At 43.2% G+C, this 19608-nt stretch overlaps 1 protein-coding gene across 1 annotated transcript in view; it reads left to right on the top strand.

Moving 5' to 3' along the window:
• The first annotated feature begins 2103 nt into the window (after positions 1-2103).
• The window catches only part of LOC144679677 (peptidase inhibitor 15-like), a 30934-nt gene continuing 13429 nt past the window's right edge, over positions 2104-19608 (top strand). The window contains exons 1-2 of the mRNA XM_078540282.1: positions 2104-2588; positions 2878-3178. Of these exons, the coding sequence (XP_078396408.1) occupies positions 2909-3178 (270 nt within the window). The 5' untranslated portion in view covers positions 2104-2588; positions 2878-2908. The remainder of the gene's footprint in view (positions 2589-2877; positions 3179-19608) is intronic.

Genomic DNA, 19608 nt, shown 5'->3' with positions numbered 1-19608 from the left:
TGTCAGGCTGTGGTGAACTGACGGAGGTGTGATCTGTACTAGGAGGTGTGATCTGTACTAGGAGCTGTGATCTGTACTAGGTTGCTGGGACAATCCAATCTCTCCTTCCCCACAGGAGCAATCTCTGCCCTCCCCAGCGACCTCGGCAGCATCCTCCCCGAATTGCGCGAGGGCAATAATGTTGGCTGTCCCTCCCTCGACTGCAATCTTTCTTTTCTGCTGTGGGCCAGCTTGCCCTGGATGAAGACAAAAGAAAGGCATGTGATGAGAAGGGATGGAGCAGAGGTTGGGTGAGATGCATATCCCCTGTGTGTGATGAGCCCTCCCCAGAAGAGGCAGAGGATAGAGTGTGAGCAACATGATAGATGGGATGGTGGTGATGTGAAAGTCTCCGTGAGAGAATGGGTGTTGATGTGTGTCCCCTGCTAATGGGGAAGAGAGTGGCCATTTGAGTGCATGATGCTATGACGAGAGTTTGATATTGGAGGGAGTTGAAGACCTCTCTGTGCATGTCCTGGAGACAGGTGGGCTGGAGAGAATGAGATGTGTGTTCAGACGGCGTTTAAACATAGCGCCTGGACCTTCGCCCCCGCCAGGTAATGGCGGAGTGGGCGAATCAGCTCCCGAGCCGCCTGGTGGTTCGGTTCGATACCCGCCTGTGCATAATTAATAGGCTTCCAAGCATGAATCGGACACGATTTCCTGCATCGCCAAACTTGCCCACCCCTGCGCTTAGCCTCAAAAATGAAAAATCCTGCCCATTGTTTCAACCCCTGGCCCACACTGTCCGGATAAAATTCAGCCCAAGAATGCTTCAGGAAGTGACCAATAACCTGCTTCTAACCTCCACTGGTGTCTAAAATGTTCTTTCGTCTTCATTTTTACTGAGATGGGGAATTAAGAGTCAAGAAAAACATTGATCTAGTCGAGCATTAACTGGCCAAGATTCCAAAATTTCAAACAACACATTAGGAGGGAAAAAGTTGAATGTTTTATTTGGACGAGGTCACCGCCATTCTAGTTGTGCACCGCAAAATCGGCGCTTGGATTTGGTGGATGTGCCCGCTGAATAAACGCGCTCTATCTTATGCAGGGCTCTGGGGAAGGAGCAGGCTCAGGCTCATTGGGTCGCTCTTTCGAAGAGTGGGTACAGGGACGATGGGTCGAGCGGCCCCCTTCTGTGCTTTGGGATAATATGATTGCATTATTTTGGTGCCTTTACGCAACGAGTGCGAATATGAAAATATAAAACATTTTGTGCGTAAAAGGACATTCGTTTCTCAACTCCGGCTGGTGCGTCACTTTGCTGCACTTTCTCTGACTTGCAGCGTGAAATATGAACCGCTTGAAGCTCTCATTCTCTGGCAAAAATGACAAGTTGCTAACTGTGCCGGGGTCTGGCATTTCTAGATCCAGCGCTTTTCTTAGGTCTGCATGCTGCAAATCCTGCATCTTTGCTGCTTTCTCGGGTGTTGTAATGTACTGACTGCACCTTCACTGGCCCCCCACCCCCGGTTCGTGTGAAACATGTCCCCTGTTGGATTTTATCTAGCACAAGGGCTGCTCATCTCCCACCGAGGCTTCAAACGCATGTTAACTGTAGACATGTATTTAAAGTTTGCCATTTTCTTGTTGGTCCCTTGTTATTGCTGCTGCAATGTTATATTACAGCCCACTGCACAAGCGGCATAAAGGGGTGTGTGGGGCTTCGCTGCCGAATTCAGTTATATTCGCGTGGTTTAAACTGTCATTGCGAAGAATAAGATGTGTGTCCCGCTTTGCAGTGCGGCTGGCGCCTGTCAGCCTTCCACAGCACACCATTCAAAAATATACGAGCAGAGACATCAGTCTATCAGCCCGTTTCCTCCCACGTTTGAAAACATCCAAGGCAGGTGCTGAAACAGATGGTCTTGTTTTCTATAACTAATACGTTAAATGTAGCCGTTGAAAATCGAACTACTCCGTCATCCTAGAGAGGGGCTGCATCAAACATCATTTAATTCCAAATATTTTTAAGGGGTACGAATGAGTTTTGTGTACGTGTAGACTTCCATAAGACTTCAGCCGAAGTTTGGACAATTTTCAAATGATCTGTGTTTAAAATACTGTTCAATGTGTCTGCAATCTGAAAATAAATGAGAATCCAGAAAATGACACACGATTCACACTTTGTACTGACATGGAGTACCATGTCCTCCTCCCCCGCCAGCTTTCCAAATTACACACATATGTGGTTTGGAAAAGCTCATGATGAGAGTCTGGCAACAGTGAAAAGAGCAACAATGAAGGCATTGGGTTTCCAGATGATAATGTACTGATTCAGGGGCCGTGAAGAGTTAAAGAGACACCATCATCGAGGAGAATGAGTTTGCCTTCCTGAAACGTTTTACCGAATATAAAAGCCCAGAAACAGTAAGGACAGACCAGCAGAAACCCCTCTCTCTTATAGGGTGCCTTCCACTCCACGTTACTGCCAGTCTTACCTCACTCTGATCGCACGAGTAAAATACTTTTCAAGATTCCTTCCAGACGGACTTTGAATTTTGGAAGGACTCGACCTACATTTTGCCAGTGACTGCATGCAAGAGGTGAGCTGAATTTATCTTACACATTTCTAACATCAAAATAAGGGATTCGAGGAAAAGCCGTGTTTATCGAAATATGCATTGGCCAGCAAGGTAAATATTATTATTTTAAAGGTGCTAAATGATTATCTGAATGTGCCCATGTCATTTGCTTTTGAAGAATAATACTGGAATGATAGTGTATTAACAAAGGACCAGGGTTTACCCACTGAATCACCAGTTTGAAGCTTGACGTTAATGTTAAACAACCTGCACACATTGTTCTTTATTAAGTTTAACATCTGGTTTGCAGTGCACCGCTTCTCAATCTTCAACTGGGAATCATGAAGCTCTGCTCCACACTGAGTCTGATCAGGTTACTGTGCGCTCTGCAAGGAACAAGTGCATTTGTTTCAGCAGATGGCCCCAGCACGCTCCTTTCATCAAACTTCAGCGAGAATGGATCGTCTTGGACAAAATACCTGGCACCTGGGAATGTCCCGAAAGCCAGGCGGAGGCGATATATCTCGCAGGCTGACATGTCAGTTATTCTCGATTACCACAATAAGGTTCGAAGTCAAGTCAACCCACCTGCTGCAAACATGGAGTACATGGTGAGTTCATTGTCCCATTTCTGAGCATAATCCCGCCTCTGCTGGAATACATGTTCACCAATCAGTACAGTAAATCATTGGTGGGCTTCAGTCAAGAGTCGGTAACTCATATTTCTAACACAGATTGAAGTTCTCAGTAGCTTCACCACCCCCTACCGGAGAGAAATTTTAAAAAGCAGAACAGAGAAAATAAAAAGCAGCGTTCTTTCTACTTTTTCTTTAGGTTTATTTTAAACTTCCAAGGAATAAGTTAAAAAAATGCGGTAGAATCACGGCCACACAGAACATGAATTACTGTTAATGCTCGAATTGGTTGGTCTAAGAATTCAGTTCTCTTCAGTGAACTCCATTAAGGAGATTGCACCATGAATACAAATAATGCATTATCTGAAAAAAATATTTCTACAGAAGGGGCTTTTCAAATTCAATTTTCTGACACCATATACATCAACTTGGCCATTTTATGGGATAAGGGATGCAGGAATTCTTGAAAATGTATTCTAGTATTTCGGAATGCACCTATCAGTTTGTCTCCAGGGATGGGTAGCAGTGATGGACTAAAACATTTCATATCACCTTGTAGAATGTAAGCTGCACTGATCAAAACAATATGAAGTGTTGGAACTATGGTCCCTTCTCTGACGCTGGGTCAAAATCCTAGAACTCCCTTCCTAACAGCACTGTGGGTGCCACATGGACTGCAGCGGTTCAAGAAGGCAGCTCACCACCACCTTCTCAAGGGCATTTAGGGATGGGCAATAAATGCTAACTTAGCCAGCAAGGCCCACACTCTGTGAAATAATATATATATACATATAAGCAACTAATCCGAGCACTAAAATCCTTCTATTATATTTTTCACTAACAAATATGTACAATTTTGAGGGGCTTAAAAGATGTTTATTCATATTTTCTTCAGTATCAGTGAGTGAGATCAATTTTTGCTTGCCCGACAAAAAGAGAATGCGAATAGACTGTATCTTCTCTATAGTTATCTATTTGATAGGAGCATTCACTGATTAAAAATTGCTTTTTATTGATTTTTAAGCACATATTATAAGATAAATCCTGTTAAAGTACATACATCATTTTGTCACTGACACTTGCATCATGATAGATACAAAATGATTGATGGTCCTGTGGTTCATTATTGTAATAAACAGAGACAAAGCTTCCAACAGTTTCATGAAGGTGGTGTCACTTTAAAATTAACCAGATAAAACAAATTAGGAATAGGGGTATAGGAGGTTGGCACAGTTCCATTACATCTCTGGGACCTGGCTTCAGATTAAATTTAGACTCATGAGACAAAGCTCTTCTCTCAAGGATCCTTGTCAATTGGGTTTAGACAGTCCCAAACCAATGTGGACAGAGCAAAACTGCTTTGGATTCAAATTCCTGCCTGTTAGCAGCACATGCACAATATGTGTTAGGATTGTGCAACTCCACACTGGTGGGGATTCTTTCCTGATACATTACGGAGATGGAGTGAATTGAGTTTTACTCTGGTTCTGTATATTCTATGCCGAGCCAATAAGTGCTTGAAACTCACATGGAGTTGCAAAATAGAAAATGTTCTGTTCTCTAGCAGTAACCTACCTCACTTTGAGCATAACACTTCATTGAAAGAAAAGCATTAGCTTTAACAATACCTTTTATTGCTTGCTGGAAGAGTGACACCAATGCCATCAGTAAAGAGGAGGAGTTTCTGAGCCAGTTGATATAAGGGGACTGACCTATAACTGCAGCATTCTGGGTTTCTGATGTAGCAACTTAAGTGAAATAAACACTTCTGCACTTTAAAATCAGTCAATTTGGCAAGCTGGTAGCCTACCATTGAACCAGTATGACATTTCCTATAAATACACTCATCCTTGTGGTCTCTTTAAGTGAAATTGCTTAATTGTGGTAGGCATTTTTACCACCAACTGTGACTGAATTGAAGCTTCTTGAACTCATTTCACATACTATCAACCTCCTGGGGTTACCATTGATCAGAAACTGAACTGGACTAGCCATATAAATACTGTGGCTACAAGAGCAGCTCAGAGGCTAGGATTCCTGCAGTGAGTAACCCACTTCCTGACTCTCCAAAGCCTGTCCACCATCTACAAGGCACAAGTCAGGAGTGTGATGGAATACTCTCCATTTGCCTGGATGAGTGCGGCTCCAACAACACTCAAGAAGCTTGATACCATCCAGGACAAAGCAACTCGTTTGATTGGCACCACATCCACAAACATTCACTCCCTCCACCACCGACAGCAGTAGCAACAGTGCGTACCATCTACTAGATGCACTGCAGGAATTCACCAAGGCCCCTTAGACAGCACCTTCCAAACCCATGACCACTAACATCTAGAAAGACAAGGGCAGCATATACATGGGCGCATCACCACCTGGAAGTTCCCCTCCAAGCCACTCACCATCCTGACATGGAAATATATCGTCATGCCTTCACTATCGCTGGGTAAAAATTCTGGAACTCTCTCCATAACAGCACTGTGGGTGTACTTACAACACAGGAACTGCAGCGGTTCAAGAAGGCAGCTCATCACCACCTTCTGAAGGTCAACTAGGGATGGGCAATAAATTCTGGCCTAGCCACCGAAGCCCAAATCCCATGAATGAATAAAAAAAATACAACTCTTATAGATTTCAGAGATCAGGCTTTTATTTGATCTTTTGGTGCTAGAGTCAAATCATTCTAGAAGTGGGAGAATAGTACCCTAGTCCATTGACCATCAATTCGTCAAGAACCCACTGATCCAACAATATTGGTGCCTGTGTGTTTCTCCCATTTTCATGGGCCATAAATCGTCTTGATGTTTGTCTCATGTTGTCACATGAGGAAGTTACACCATTTACCAGAAGATGGGTTTGCTTGCGGGTGTTCTGGATAAGTTAATTTACATTGCTGTTGTTGCATGTTCGCATACGAGGTGATGCAAGTTTGGGAAAAAAAAGTCCGAAAAGTGTAGTGACCAGTTTAGGTTCTAGGAAACTTGAGTACAGAAATGGCAGGGCCTCTGTAAAGATTTGGGGAGAGGAAGGGAAGGCTGTAGTGATTTTTTAAAAATTTATTCATGGGATGTGGGCATTACTGGCTAGGCCAGCATTTGTTGTCCTTGAGAAGGTGGAGGTGGGCTGCCTTCTTGAACCGCTGCAGTCCATGAACTTTGAAGAGAGAGTTCAAGAGGGCGTGAAACCGTTAAGAGGTAAACGGGTGGGGTCCGCGCAGTCCGCCCGGAGGATTCAACTGGATGGCTTGGGTCAGTCGTGTCAGGGCTCGGCAGATCTCCTCTGTTGGGACTGCCCTCCATGCGGGCAGGGCTGTCGCCGGCCGCATTTCCTCCACCAGTGGTACTGAAAGCTCAGATCAGACGTGGCAGCCCACTGAATTTAAGCATATTGTTTCCTTACATTTCATCCACTTTCATCCCAGTTTCATCGACAGTGCCTGGCGCTGATCTAAAAATTAGAGCGTGACCTTTCAGGAAAGAAGTTAGGAAACACTTCTTTTACAAAAAGAATGATCGATGTTTTGAAGTCTCTTCCTCAAATGGCATTTGGTGCTAAATCAATTGCAAATTTTAAATCTAGGATTGATAGATTTTTGTTATCTAAAGGTATTAAGGAACATGAGCAAAGATACCACCTGCCTTTGTAGTTAGTCCACAGGTTAGCTATAATCTCACTGAATGCTGGAACAGGCTCGAGGAGCTAAATGGCCTCCTCCTGTTCCTATGTCCCTGTGTTTCTAGAAACAAGAGAGCAGGACATCACAACATTACACCATCTCCCTAAAGAGGCCTGATTTTTTTTTCTCTTTAGAATACTGTTGGAAGAGGTGGAAAACAGGAGGGACATACTAGGTGGGACAGACAGCAAGCCATCTAGGAATATCAGCCTTGCTGCCTGGAGGGATGTAGCTCAGCACCAACATCTTCTGTCATGTTGCCTTATTGCCTCCACAGACTGCTGTTCTTCTACCATTAAGGATGGCATAGAGTCATATATCCATGGGGAATGTCATAAATTCTCCAGAATTACTCTGAGTATATGGGGTGGCTTGGGGTGCAACACTGCAGCACACATTGTGTTACCTGCGTGTGCGTGTGTGCTTACATGTGTGTGCGTGCTGGGGAGGTGCATGGAGGATGGGAGCTTCAGTTTGAAAAGTCTGTGAAGCCAGAATTCAGAAAGCAAAATTTGAGGAATCTTCAAAGCTGTCAAACTCTGCACTTCCACCTGGATGAGGGGACTTGAGGCAACTAATGAATTTCAGAAACACTGTAACTCCTGACGGTGACCGAGCAGGTGCCAGGAACAGTTGTGCAAGCTGTGTCCACCAGTACTTGCTTGGTTTCTCCCACCACTGACATCAATGGTATGCGTCTTTCAGCTGGTGCCAGTACTGGTTAGCGCCTGTGCTGTTCGGTCCACTGCTGGCCTGAGCCCTCGTCACCTCTTACTCGCTGCCCCTCTCCTGAGCCCTCGCTGATCCTCTCCTGCACTTGCAGCACTAGTTAGATATAGAAGAAACTGCCCTGTACATTGTCTCATCACACACTCCCCAGGAAAGATACTGCACAGGTTAGATATAAAGAACTACACTGTCCGTTTAAATCACCAGAAGACTCCAGGCTCCTATCAGATCAGAAAAGCACTGCTTTTTGGAGAATTACAGTCACATCTTGAAACGGTTATCTCAGGATCTGTCATAATCTCATGCAATAATTATCAAATACTCAATATGCTTAAATATTACCTTCATTTTAAAAAAAAAAACTAGTGTTTGTTTTAAGAGAAGGGGATATAGCATTGTTTGCAGTTTCGAGTTCAAGCTGTAATTTTTTTTTGGCTGAGTTTGGTCTGTGCCATCTTTGATCCAGGCAACTGTCTGGAACGTCGCTGGCAATGACGTCACTGGCATTACAACTATATGTGTGGGGAGTGTCTCCTCTGCAGATGTGGCATCAAAGAACTCAGCCTTCCAGGAATGGCATAAAAGTAGGACATTCCTGGGCGTAGCATTACCAGGCGAATGTTGCTTCTATGCAAATGATTCCCATCGGATTTCTGTGGGCAGATTGTTATAGTTACCAAAAAGATCATGGAAACTTGAGCCAAGCAGATTAATAATATAATATGCAGTGGCATAATATACTAAATGCAAGTTTCCTTACAATTATTTTTAGCATAATAAAAGCATAAATGTTGAAAATATGGAGAAAGTTCGGGGTCATTGTGTCTGTGTCTGTGCCTTTGTCTCTCTCTGTTTCTGTTTAACGGTCTCTCTTGCTTTTCCCTGCCTTCCCTCCAATCATTTTAAGATTCTGGAATGAACATTGTGGGTTGATGTCTTTAGGTCAGCCAAATTCCTTGGAGTTAGTCCAGTGCTTTACTTTCACATTCTAGTACTGTCAACATTAATGATGTTTCTTTAGAAAATAAAGGACAAAGAGGTTGTTGAGAATTCACCTGAATTAATCATTACAGGTAGGTGTTTAATTTTTAAACATTTTTTAATGTAGATTGAGGTGGGTTTTTATAACACTGGGATTTTCTTACACACGGTTTCAGAGCACAATGCAGTTAAATGTGTCCAGAACGGATCTCCCTCTAGCGGTCCCTCAGAGCAAGGAGGATGCTGTCACAGAATACCATGGCAAGAGCTTGCATGTGGAGTTTTTTAACATGGGAAGGCTATTGTGCTGCAGCTACCACACAGTTTTGGCTGACCAGGAAACTCTCCTACTCTTACCATCTGCCGTAGGCATATCAGAAGGATTTGCAGGATGATAATCAATCTGTTTGGCCACATTATGAATGCATCTTCTTTGGCCATCATATCCTGGGATGGGACTTGAACCCAGAGCTTCTGGTAGGGCCACTACGCAATGTGCTATAAGATCTCTTCCAAGACAGGTGTATTTTTAAAGAGAATGCAAATTCTATATTTTATTTTGTTTTTTTAAACTACATTCAGCACTGGTTTTTCAAAGTTTGCTTATTGGAACAGACTTGTTCTTTCCATAGTTAGTAATATAAAGTTATAAATAACTGTTGGTGCTATTGGTGGATGAATGTTAATTGAGATTTCCCTGCCCACAATTTTAATTGAGATATTAACTCACTTAAAGTAAACAGGTTAAAATTGTGTACAGAGAAATGTTCTATGCTCATATTACCAATGGTAATTATCAGCCTATAGTCTGCAAATAACAGAACTACGTATGTCAGTTGAAAACAGGCCAATTGGAAATGTTATGTACAATGAGCACTGAAAGTAGTAACTGTGAAATGCATATTACTTGGTTTGATTGGATTGGTTGAAGGTTTCTAAGTCCCGTGACATTGCCAATGATGACCATTCAACAGCAGCTGGCTTGCAGCTTTAGCAAATTACAGACCACCAACAAACAGATGGTAAAAAGGATGTCAGCCTTTCATCAGCATCATTTATAACCATTTCTAGCAGCGATTCAAATGTTTACACAGGGTAGCAAAAACAGACTTTAGAGGTGACTGAGTAGAAAAGGTCACAGAAACAAGGAGAGAAACAGAAAGGACAAAACATCAGATGCAACGAAAGCAATAACTATTGAATTACAGAGATTCAAATAGCTAATTCTGCATTATCAATAAACACTGACCCCTATCATGCAGGATGATGATTATTAGATCTTCATTATTAAAACCAAGTTATAAGTTGGTTTGCCCATCTAACCAAAGATTTCTGTTCACTTCAATGATAATTTTTATTTTCATAGCTACAATGTCTGCGTTCTGAGTGTTAACATAATGTTTACATAGGTTTATGCACGAATGCGTAAATTGAAATTTGAATGATTTGAGAGAGTTATATTAGTATTTGTGAATCATTTGCCAAAATAGTAAAATCACAAACACAAGCTTACCAATCGATGCCAATGCACCTCTTTTACAGTGGGTGGCATGAATGTGCTCATTTCAATGTTGTGGTACAGTGCCTGAAACATTGGTTGCAGCTGTTCGGCATATATCCAGAATACATGCCTGAAACTAGGTCCATTACATGTGTATATATGAGGCCTAAGCCCTCTTTCAACTTCCACCACCCACCGCCCCCACACCAACCGCCCCCGGTTCTGCGGTTTCTATGTGGTTGCTATTGTTAACAGTTCTCTCTCTTCAGCTGTTGTCCCGCTTTCCACAAAAAAAAATCCTTGACCCCACTGTCCTCAAATACTGTTGTTCCAGCTCCAACTTCCCCTTCCTCTCTGAAGTCCTTGAATGTGTTGTTGCCTCCCAAATTTCCAGGAACTCCTTGTTCCAGCCCTACTCAGGCCCCCTCCCACAACTCTTTTTGTGGTACATCGATGACTGTATCGGTGCTGCTTCAGGCTTTCGTCTGGACCTGGAAAAATTTATCAATTTTGCTTCCAATTTCCACCCTTCTCTCACCATCACATGGTCCCTTTCCGACACTTCCCTTCCCTTCCCTTCCTTGACATCCCTGTCTCCATTTTTGGTGATAGATTGTCTACCAATATTCATTACAAGCTCACCGACTCCCAAAGCTACCTCGACTGCAGCTCCTTGCACCCTGCTTCCTGTAAGGACTCCATCCCATTCTTCCAGTTCCTCTGCCTCCGTCACATCTGTTCCGATGATGCTCTCTTCTAAAACAGCACTTCTGACATGTCTTCCTTTTTCCTTAACTGACGGTTCCCCCAACTGTGGTTGACAGGGCCCTTAACTGTGTCTGACTCATCTCCTGCATCTCTGCCCCCAGCCCTTCCCCTCCCTCCCAGAACCATGATAGGGTCCCCCTTATCCTCACTTTTCACCCCACCAGTCTCCGCATTGAACAGATCATCCTCCGCCATTTCCAAAAACTCCAACATGATGCCACCACCAAACGCATCCTCCCCTCACCACCCTTACCCCACCCCTCCCTGTCAGTATTCTGTAGGGACTGTTCCCTCGTGACACCTCGTCCCACTCCTCCATCACCCCAAACACCTCATCCCCTTCCCACAGCACCTTTCCATGCAATTGCAGAAGGTGCAACACTTGCCTCTTTACCTCCTCCCTCCTCACCGTTAAAGGCCCCAAACCTCCTTTCAGGTGAAGCAGCGCTTCACTTGCACCTCCTGCAATTTGGTCTACTGTATTCGCTGCTCCCAATGCAGTCTCCTCGACATTGTGAAGTCTAAATGCCGACTGGGTGACCGCTTTGTGGAACACCTTTACTCAGTTCACAAGCATGACCCAGACCTTCCTGTCACTTGCCATTTCAACTCACCATCTTGCTCCCATGCCCACATGTCCATCCTTGGCCTGCTGCAATGTTCCAGTGAAGCCCAATGCAAACTAAAGGAACAGCACCTCATCTTCCACTTAGGCACTTTACAGCCTTCTGATTATAACATTGAGTTCAACAACTTCAGACCATGAACTCTCCTCCATCTTTACCCCCTTTTAGATTTCCATTTTTTTTTTGTTTTTATTTATTCACTTTTTACATTTTTTTTATCCTTTCTCCCCAACCACACCACCATCACCCCCCACACACATACACAACAGGGCTACCTGACACTTGCTTTTATGTTGTGCTTTCCAAAGTGCTGACACTTGTTCTGCTATTAACACATTCTGCTATCTTACCTCAATGCCACTATCAGCACCTTCTTTAGTCTTTAACACTACCATTAATACTCCTTTTGTCCTGTGTGCATGACATCCTTGTCAAACTCTCCTTAGCTCCCACCTAAACCTTACCTTATATTTTGCTCCACCTGCTCCACTCCTTCTTAAACAGCATAAAATCCATCATATTTCTACTTCTTTTTAGCTCTGAAGAAGTCATACGGACTCGAAACTTTAACTCTGTTTATCTCTCCACAGATGCTGCCAGACCTGCTGAGCTTTTCCAGCATTTTCTGTTTTTATTTCAGATTTCCAGCTCCCACTGTATTTTGCTTTTACCCACTTCATTCTTCTTGACCTGTCTGCATCTGTTGACATGGTTGACATCATCTCACTTCACTGCCTCTCCAGTATAGGCCTGCTGGGTGCAACAACACTCACCTAGTTCTATTTTTAGCAGTCTAATCATGGCCAGAGCATCATTTGCCATAGTTTCTCTTCCTGCTGCCACACTATTACCTCTGGTGTCCCCAGGGATCCATGCTTGGATCCCTCCTTTCTCACACCTACACTCTGCCTGCTGTGGCATCATCTAAATGCACAGTGTTAATTTTCACATTTCTGCTGATGACAACCAATTCTACCTCAACACAGCCTCTGTCTCGACTCCTCGACTGTTGCTAAATTATCAGGCTGCTTATCCGACATCTATTATTGGATGAGCAGAAATTTCCTCCAATTAAATAGAGGAAAGACTGAAACCATTTTATGAGGTCCACGCTCCAAACTTTGTTCCCCAGCTACTGACTTCATCCTTCTCACTGGCAACAGCCTGAGACTAAACCCGATTGTCCGTAACCTTGGCGTCATATTTACCCTCATAGTGAGCTTCCAACCTCATATTCATGCCTTCCCTAGGACAGCCTATTTCCAATATTGAAACATCTGACTCCACCCCTAGCTCAGCTCATCTGTTGCTGAAACGCTCATTGATACCTTTGTTACATCTAGACTTGACCATTCCAAAGCACTCCTGGCTATTCTCACAGTCCACCCTTCATAAACTTGTGGTCAACCTAAACTCTGCAGATATGTTCTAGCTCACACCAAGTTTCGTTTACCCATCACCCCTGTGCTCATTGACCTACATTGGCTCCCAGTCAAGCAATATGTTGATTTCAAAATTCTCATTCTTGCTTTCAAATTTCTCCACTGCAGGACAATGCTAGGGTAAGTATCCAGGTAAGTATTGTACAACAGGCCCAAGTCTTCAACACTGAGGTCAGAGTTGGAGACATTTTCAGAGGGGTCTGAACAGCATACATCTGCCCATCGGAAGTTTAATCGTTCTGGGCAATTAATGTGCATGTGTGCATGTCAGGACCTCCGAAAGGACCTTGTGCGTAACTGCGGCGAATGTTTCAACATTTACCACTATTGGCATTGGAATATCTTGGCCAATATTTCCTTATGTGGCCTGTTGTCTTATTTTCTTTTAGTATGCTCCTGTGAAATGCCTGTGGATATTAATTACGCTAGAGGTGCTAAATACATATAATTGTTGTTGCTGCTGTTCAGGTCTCTTTGCAAACTGAACTGAATGGCTGCAGCATGCACTGTGTCTGTGAAACAGTGGCCTGTTTCTTCAGGCACTTGACAGTCAAACCAGCAGCCCTCAAAGGGACCACATTAAATGTTTTTTAAAATTTACCTTTAATATGGAACCAAGAGATGCAGGAGTGTTCCTCTCAGTTCCATCTTAGACTGACCTCCAAACTGGATGACCTTGCTACCACCTGTAACAGGCAAGCTGCCTCTGTGGGCCATGGATGGTGCCCTCAGCTCACTGGTGCAATGCTAACAAGGCCAGTGGACCAATTTGCCATGCTCCAACCACCAACCTGTGCAATGGGTGTGATACAAATTCTGGACAGTGCTTAGCGTATTCAGTGGAAGTACATTTACACTGAGTGCAGGAAAATTGATTCTCTGCAGTAGAGGGTCTTTGTTCTCAAACAGCAATTCTTCATTCTTTGCAGTATCAGAGAGGCAGAGGAGCTTTTGTATTGTACTCTATGGCCATCTAAAAGATAGAGGGAGAAAGGAGTAGTGTAGATCAACAGAAAACCATCTGCAGAGGCGGCAGAAAAAGACAAAGCTCATGGGTGCCGAGGACTCCTTAGCTACTCAAACTGACTAATAATTATATAATGTTGGACAAGAGGTGGACAGTGACTGAGAAAATGGTAGTTCTGAGCAGCACTGTGATACAGTGTAGTAATGGTCTAACCAAGGGAGTGTGAGGCATATAGGTTACAAAAATAAGAGAATGGTAACAGTGAAGGATTCTATACTTGGACTATAGACAGACTTTCCTACACTCGTGATCAGGAACCTGAATGGTATCTTATCACCCTGGTGCCTGGGTGAAAAATATCACAGGAGAAGTGGAAAAACCCTTTGGCATACAAAGCAGCTGAATTCACAGTCTATGTTAGTACTCATAATGTAGAACATTTGAGGTCTTGGATGTGGAGTTTGAAGAGTTGGGTGCTAGATCAAAAACAAGACCACAAGGGTAGTAAACTCCAACTTGCTTCCTGCACCATGTACTGGACAGGTTAAGGAGATGAAGTTTAAGAAGACCAATGTGTGAGGCTGCTGGGCTGTTGCAGGAGGCAAGCTTTCAAAGTCTTAGGGCATTGGGTCAATTGTGAAAAAGGGAAAGGCTATACTGAAGGGTCATTTCTTCACTTGAACAGAAATGGCATCAATGTCCTTATGGAAATGGTAATTGGAGCAGTGAGGGAGGATTTACCACTGGTATGATAGGGAATGGAGAGATTTCAGGTTTAAAAGAGTTTAGAGAGAGAGCAGGATAAATAGAGATTTTGAAATTGAAATCGAAGGCTGTTAAAATAAAATGTCAGACAATATTACAAGAAGAGAAAGAAAAAACTATGCAAGAATGAGGAAGGAATATCAAAATAAGTAAGAAAACCTGGAAAAATAAAGGTCAACATAATTACAGCCAACATAAGAATAGAAGAGGATAATGAGAAGCCGAAGAGAGCAGGGTTTAGTGTGATGAAAGGGGAGATGACACAAACACAATGGACCAAATGGCTTCCTTCACTGCTATAGTCCTGTGGTTCTAAGTTTACAATTTCCATTGACGGAGAGCAAAGTTTCCCAGTGGAAGTATAAAATCGTAAGATTGTACACAAAATATCTGCTTCTTTTCCTCTCAGACACTCCATTCTTTCTCTACTTTTCCTTGGTGTGAAGAATTACAGGAATAACAAAAAATCACAAAATATTGACACTGAGCACCGATCTCCAGGTCTCACAAGCATTGCTATGTCTTGCTCCTCAGCAGCATATTCTTCACAAACTCCAACTTCACCATACAACTATCTACTCGAATTTGCCTTTAAAAACATAATAGCCCACCCAGAGAGCTCCCAGTGTGCTCTATTACCATGTTTGCAGTTTCACTCTATCCAACCCAAGGTCTATATCTGACCTGTGTCTCAACACCTTCCTGACCGCAATCATTCAGTGTGTTCCTGGGTTGCCTAGCCTCAATTTCTTTACCCTTCTGAACCCAACATGACCTGAATTGACCTATACACATGCGTTTACCCCATGGCTGTTGTCTGCAGCACAGCTGTGTGGCTGACTCCCAAATCTGATGCAATCAAGAAAATAAAAATGTGTGTAAAAGAAATTCCAGGGAAGCATTCTTTTAAACTTGCATTGTTCCAATTTAGTCAATTTTCAGGATTATTCCCTAAAATGTAATTAGAGCCTTTATGAAGTAGATTGACGTATTTAGGATTCAGTTCCATTACAAATATTTACTGCCAGATTCAGAATGTAAAGTTTAATGATGCTTTTGAAAATAATTTGGTGAAAGGGCTCAGATAATTCCTCATACTTAAATTGCTTAATGGTTAAAATATGAGTTTCAGGCTTAAAGGCACATGTGTTTTTTCTTTTGTTGAGATTTTAAAGGGAGGCAAATGGCCCCGCTGAGGGTGATTAAAGAGAAATTGGGAGATGTTGCCAAATGGTTAAAAGAGAAAGAGATAATCTGTTAAGGATGTGCATGGGGAGGGGTGGGTGGTTGGAGACGGAGAGCTAAAGTTGGCTGGGATTTTCCATTCCTGCCCTCTGCGGGACCAGAAATTCCCGCTAGAAGTCAACGGGCTTTTGGCTGGTCTGCCAAATTTTCTGTCCTGCCCGTGACAATTCCTGCTGTGGGCGGGACCGGTTGACAGACAGAAGGAGAGATTGCTTTCTGAAGGGGGAAAAAACAAAAGCAAGCTTTGATGAGAAGAGGGAGGACCTGGTGAGGGGAAGAAGGGAGACCTTGCTAAGCAAGAGCTGGAAGCAGATGCAGGGTGGAATGGAGGAGAGAGACTCTTCTGGATGAAAGACCATGCTGTGTAGAAGTAGAGACAAAAGGGAACTTGTTGTGAGAAAGAGGCAGAAGACATTCCTGTTTTTTGCACCTCACACCCATTAAAGATAAAGAAAGGCCCTGTTGCAAAGGAGAAATGTTGAGAGAAACCCTATTAGATGCTACTAAGGATAACTTGAATGGTCTTCTTCACTGGTTGGGAAAGAGGGAAGAGACTGGATTAGGGAGAGGAAGGGAAGAGGGCCGGTTCAAGAACAGGGAGAGAGATATCTTGTTGAATAATAAAGTATTTTGCTGGGAAGGAGGAGGAGAGAAAGATAACTGTTTGAAGATGTAAATGGCACAGAGAGAGAGAGAGAGAGAAAGAGAGAGAGAGAGATCCTAACACAGGGAAGATCAATAGAAATAGAAACAAAGGGCTTAAATTTCCCAGTGGGGTTTCTGTGACTCACTGAAGTTGAGATATACATTTAAAAGAATCCCGTCAGAAATTCACCCTCATTCAGTTTTCGTTACCCTCTGGCAATTGTTATACCAATTAGCAAGTGGTAGGAAATGGGATGGAAGCATGTAGTGTTGGACCATCACCTACTTCAACATCTGCCCAATTTTACACCAACATTTCAGGCAGACGGTGGAAGTACTGCCCAATTATTAAGCTTTTTCAGGAGCAAAGTTATATTTCTTAATAGATTTTGTATAATTTTGCAGCAAAGACTATAAGATTTTGTGAATGCGGGTTGTTCGTGAGCTTCTCTATTGCATAGAAAAGTTGGTCCAGGTTCTCGCACTTGGCTGAACACTGATTTTGAGCATTCAAAGGGATCTGTGTATCTGTTTTTTCTGTGAATTGCCTTCATGAATATGTCTTTATACATCAGTATACACCACAGGCAGTAGACCAAGAAGGGCGACTATAAGAAAAGGGACTTCAGGATGTGGGCCACCTTTCCTAGTTAGGCCAAAACCTCAAGTGATGTGTAGGCAAACATTAAACAAGCATTAAGTGTGAATGTGTTTGAAAATTCAAAATGTAATTTTGAGAACAGCATTGGCTACCAATCCAAGTAGTGAATGAACTTTTATAACTTTGAGCCTCAGTTGGAGGTATGGCAGTTAACGGTCAGGTACGTATGTTCCAGTTTGTAACACAAGAAACATTTGCTTTGGTTATGACAACAAATAAGGTGTATTTTTGAAGGACCCCCACAGCAGCACTGTGAGGTAAGGTATTAGTTTTTCCAAATCCAAGATTTTTGAGGGGGTGAAAGTGTGGCTCTCAGATGACTGACTGACAAGGAACAAATCTTCAGGAATACAATGTGTTTCTAATCCATGGTCTGACAAAAGCCTTTGAGGCCAAGTGTACAATTACTGGTGTAGTTGTGAACTTTCCAGGGTTTTCTTCTGACTCATAGGAATACTCTATGGCCAAATCAACATTGGCAAACAGATTTAACACACCCTCCTTTGGATTCCACCCATCATCTTTTTTTAGCCACTCACTTCTGGCACCGTAAATTTGAGGCTGTGAGTAGGATGTCAGACTTTTCCATTACCATTGAATGGTGTTTGGATGAATCTAGTTTGCTCATTTCCCTTGCCCAAATTCAAATGATTCAAGCCTGGTTCAGTAAGGAAAAACACGAGTTCCCCCTGTGGCTATGTTCGCAAGTGTATTGCCTGGAACCATAGAATTTTGCATTGCCGAAAGAGGCCATTTGGCCATTCACACCCATGCCAGCTCTTGGAGGAACCATCCGATTTAGAACTCAGTTTTTTCCCCTATAACTCTGAAAATTAGTCCTCTTCAAGTACACGTTCAGTTGTCTTTTAAAAGTTCCTAAGGAATCTATTTCCAGCACCCTTTCAAGTTGTATGTTCTAGATCTCAACATAAGATACTAACATAAGAGGGAATCCAAAGGTCTTCTATAGGCATATTAACAGTGAGAGGACAGGGGAGCAGTGGGCTGCACAGGTAATGGACAGCAGTGCTATCTGCCCCTAGGGAATCAATATAAGTCTTCTATGCAAGCAAATTTTTCACCTAGGGAATTCTAATAAAGTGCCATCTATAGCATTACATAGAAATCTAATAGGTTAAGTGCAAAGAACTCGAAATGTTATTCTCCATAAGAAAAATGTTCATCGGATTCTCGAATACATGATATATGTATCAATTTTACTATTTTTACAATTATACAAAATGCATCAATTTTTTTTATTCTTTCATGGGGTGTAGCTATCACTGACAAGCCCAGCTTTCGTTGCCCATCCTTAATTGCCCTTGAGAAGATGGAGGTGAGCCGCTTTCTTGAACCGCTGCAGCCCATGTGGTACAGTTAAACCACAGTACTGTTAGGGAGGGAGTTCCAGGTTTTCAACCAGTGACAGCGAAGGAACGATGGTATAGCTCCAAGTCAGGATAACGTGTGGCCTGCAGGGAAACCTGTAGATGGTGTTGTTCCTATGCATCTGCTGCCCTCACCCTTTGAGGTGGTAGAAGTTGGGGGTTTGGAAGATGCTGTCGAAGGAACCTTGATAATTTGTTGCAGTGCGTCTTGTATATAATACACACTGCTGCCGCTGTGTGTTGCTGGCAGAGGGAGTGAGTATTTAAGGTGGTGGATGGCATGCTGATCAAGTGGGCTTCTTTTTCCTGGACATGTCGAGCTTCTTGTGTTGTTGGAGCCGCATTCATCCAGGCAAGTGGTATTCTATCACAGTCCTGATTTGTGCTTTGTAGATGGTGGACAGGCTTTGGCAAGAGCGTACGTGAGTCACTCACCTCAGAATTCCCAGCCTCTGACCTGCTCTTGTAGCCACAGTATTCATATGGTTGGTCCAGTTCAATTTCTGGTCAATGGTAACCCCCAAGATGTTGATAGTGGGGGATTCAGCGATGGTAATTCCATTAAATGTCAAGGGGAGATGGTTAGATTCTCTCTTTTTGGAGATGGTCATTGCCTGGCACTTGTGTAGCACAAATGTTACTTGCCACCTATCAGCCTAAGCTGAATACTGTCCAGGTCTTGCTGCATATGGACACAGACTGCATCAGTGTGTGAGGAGTTATGAATGGTGCTGAACATGGTGCAATCATCAGCGAACATCCCCACTTCTGACCTTATGATGGAAGGAAGGTCATTGATGAAGCAGCTGAAGATGGTTGGGCCAGGACGCTTCCCTGAGGAACTCCTGCAGTGATGTCCTGGAGCTGAGATGATTGACCTCCAACAACCACAACCATCTTCCTTTGTGCTAGGTATGACTCCAACCAGCGGAGAGTTTTCCCCCTGATTCCCATTGATTCCAGTTTTGCTAATGTTCCCTGATGCCACACTTTGTCAAATGCTGCCTTGATG

This window comes from Cetorhinus maximus, chromosome 4 (genome assembly GCF_964194155.1).
Source record: "Cetorhinus maximus chromosome 4, sCetMax3.hap1.1, whole genome shotgun sequence".
Lineage (NCBI taxonomy): Eukaryota > Metazoa > Chordata > Chondrichthyes > Lamniformes > Cetorhinidae > Cetorhinus > Cetorhinus maximus.
Note: the sequence above shows the minus strand (reverse complement) of the source record. Positions and strands in the feature narration are given on the sequence as shown.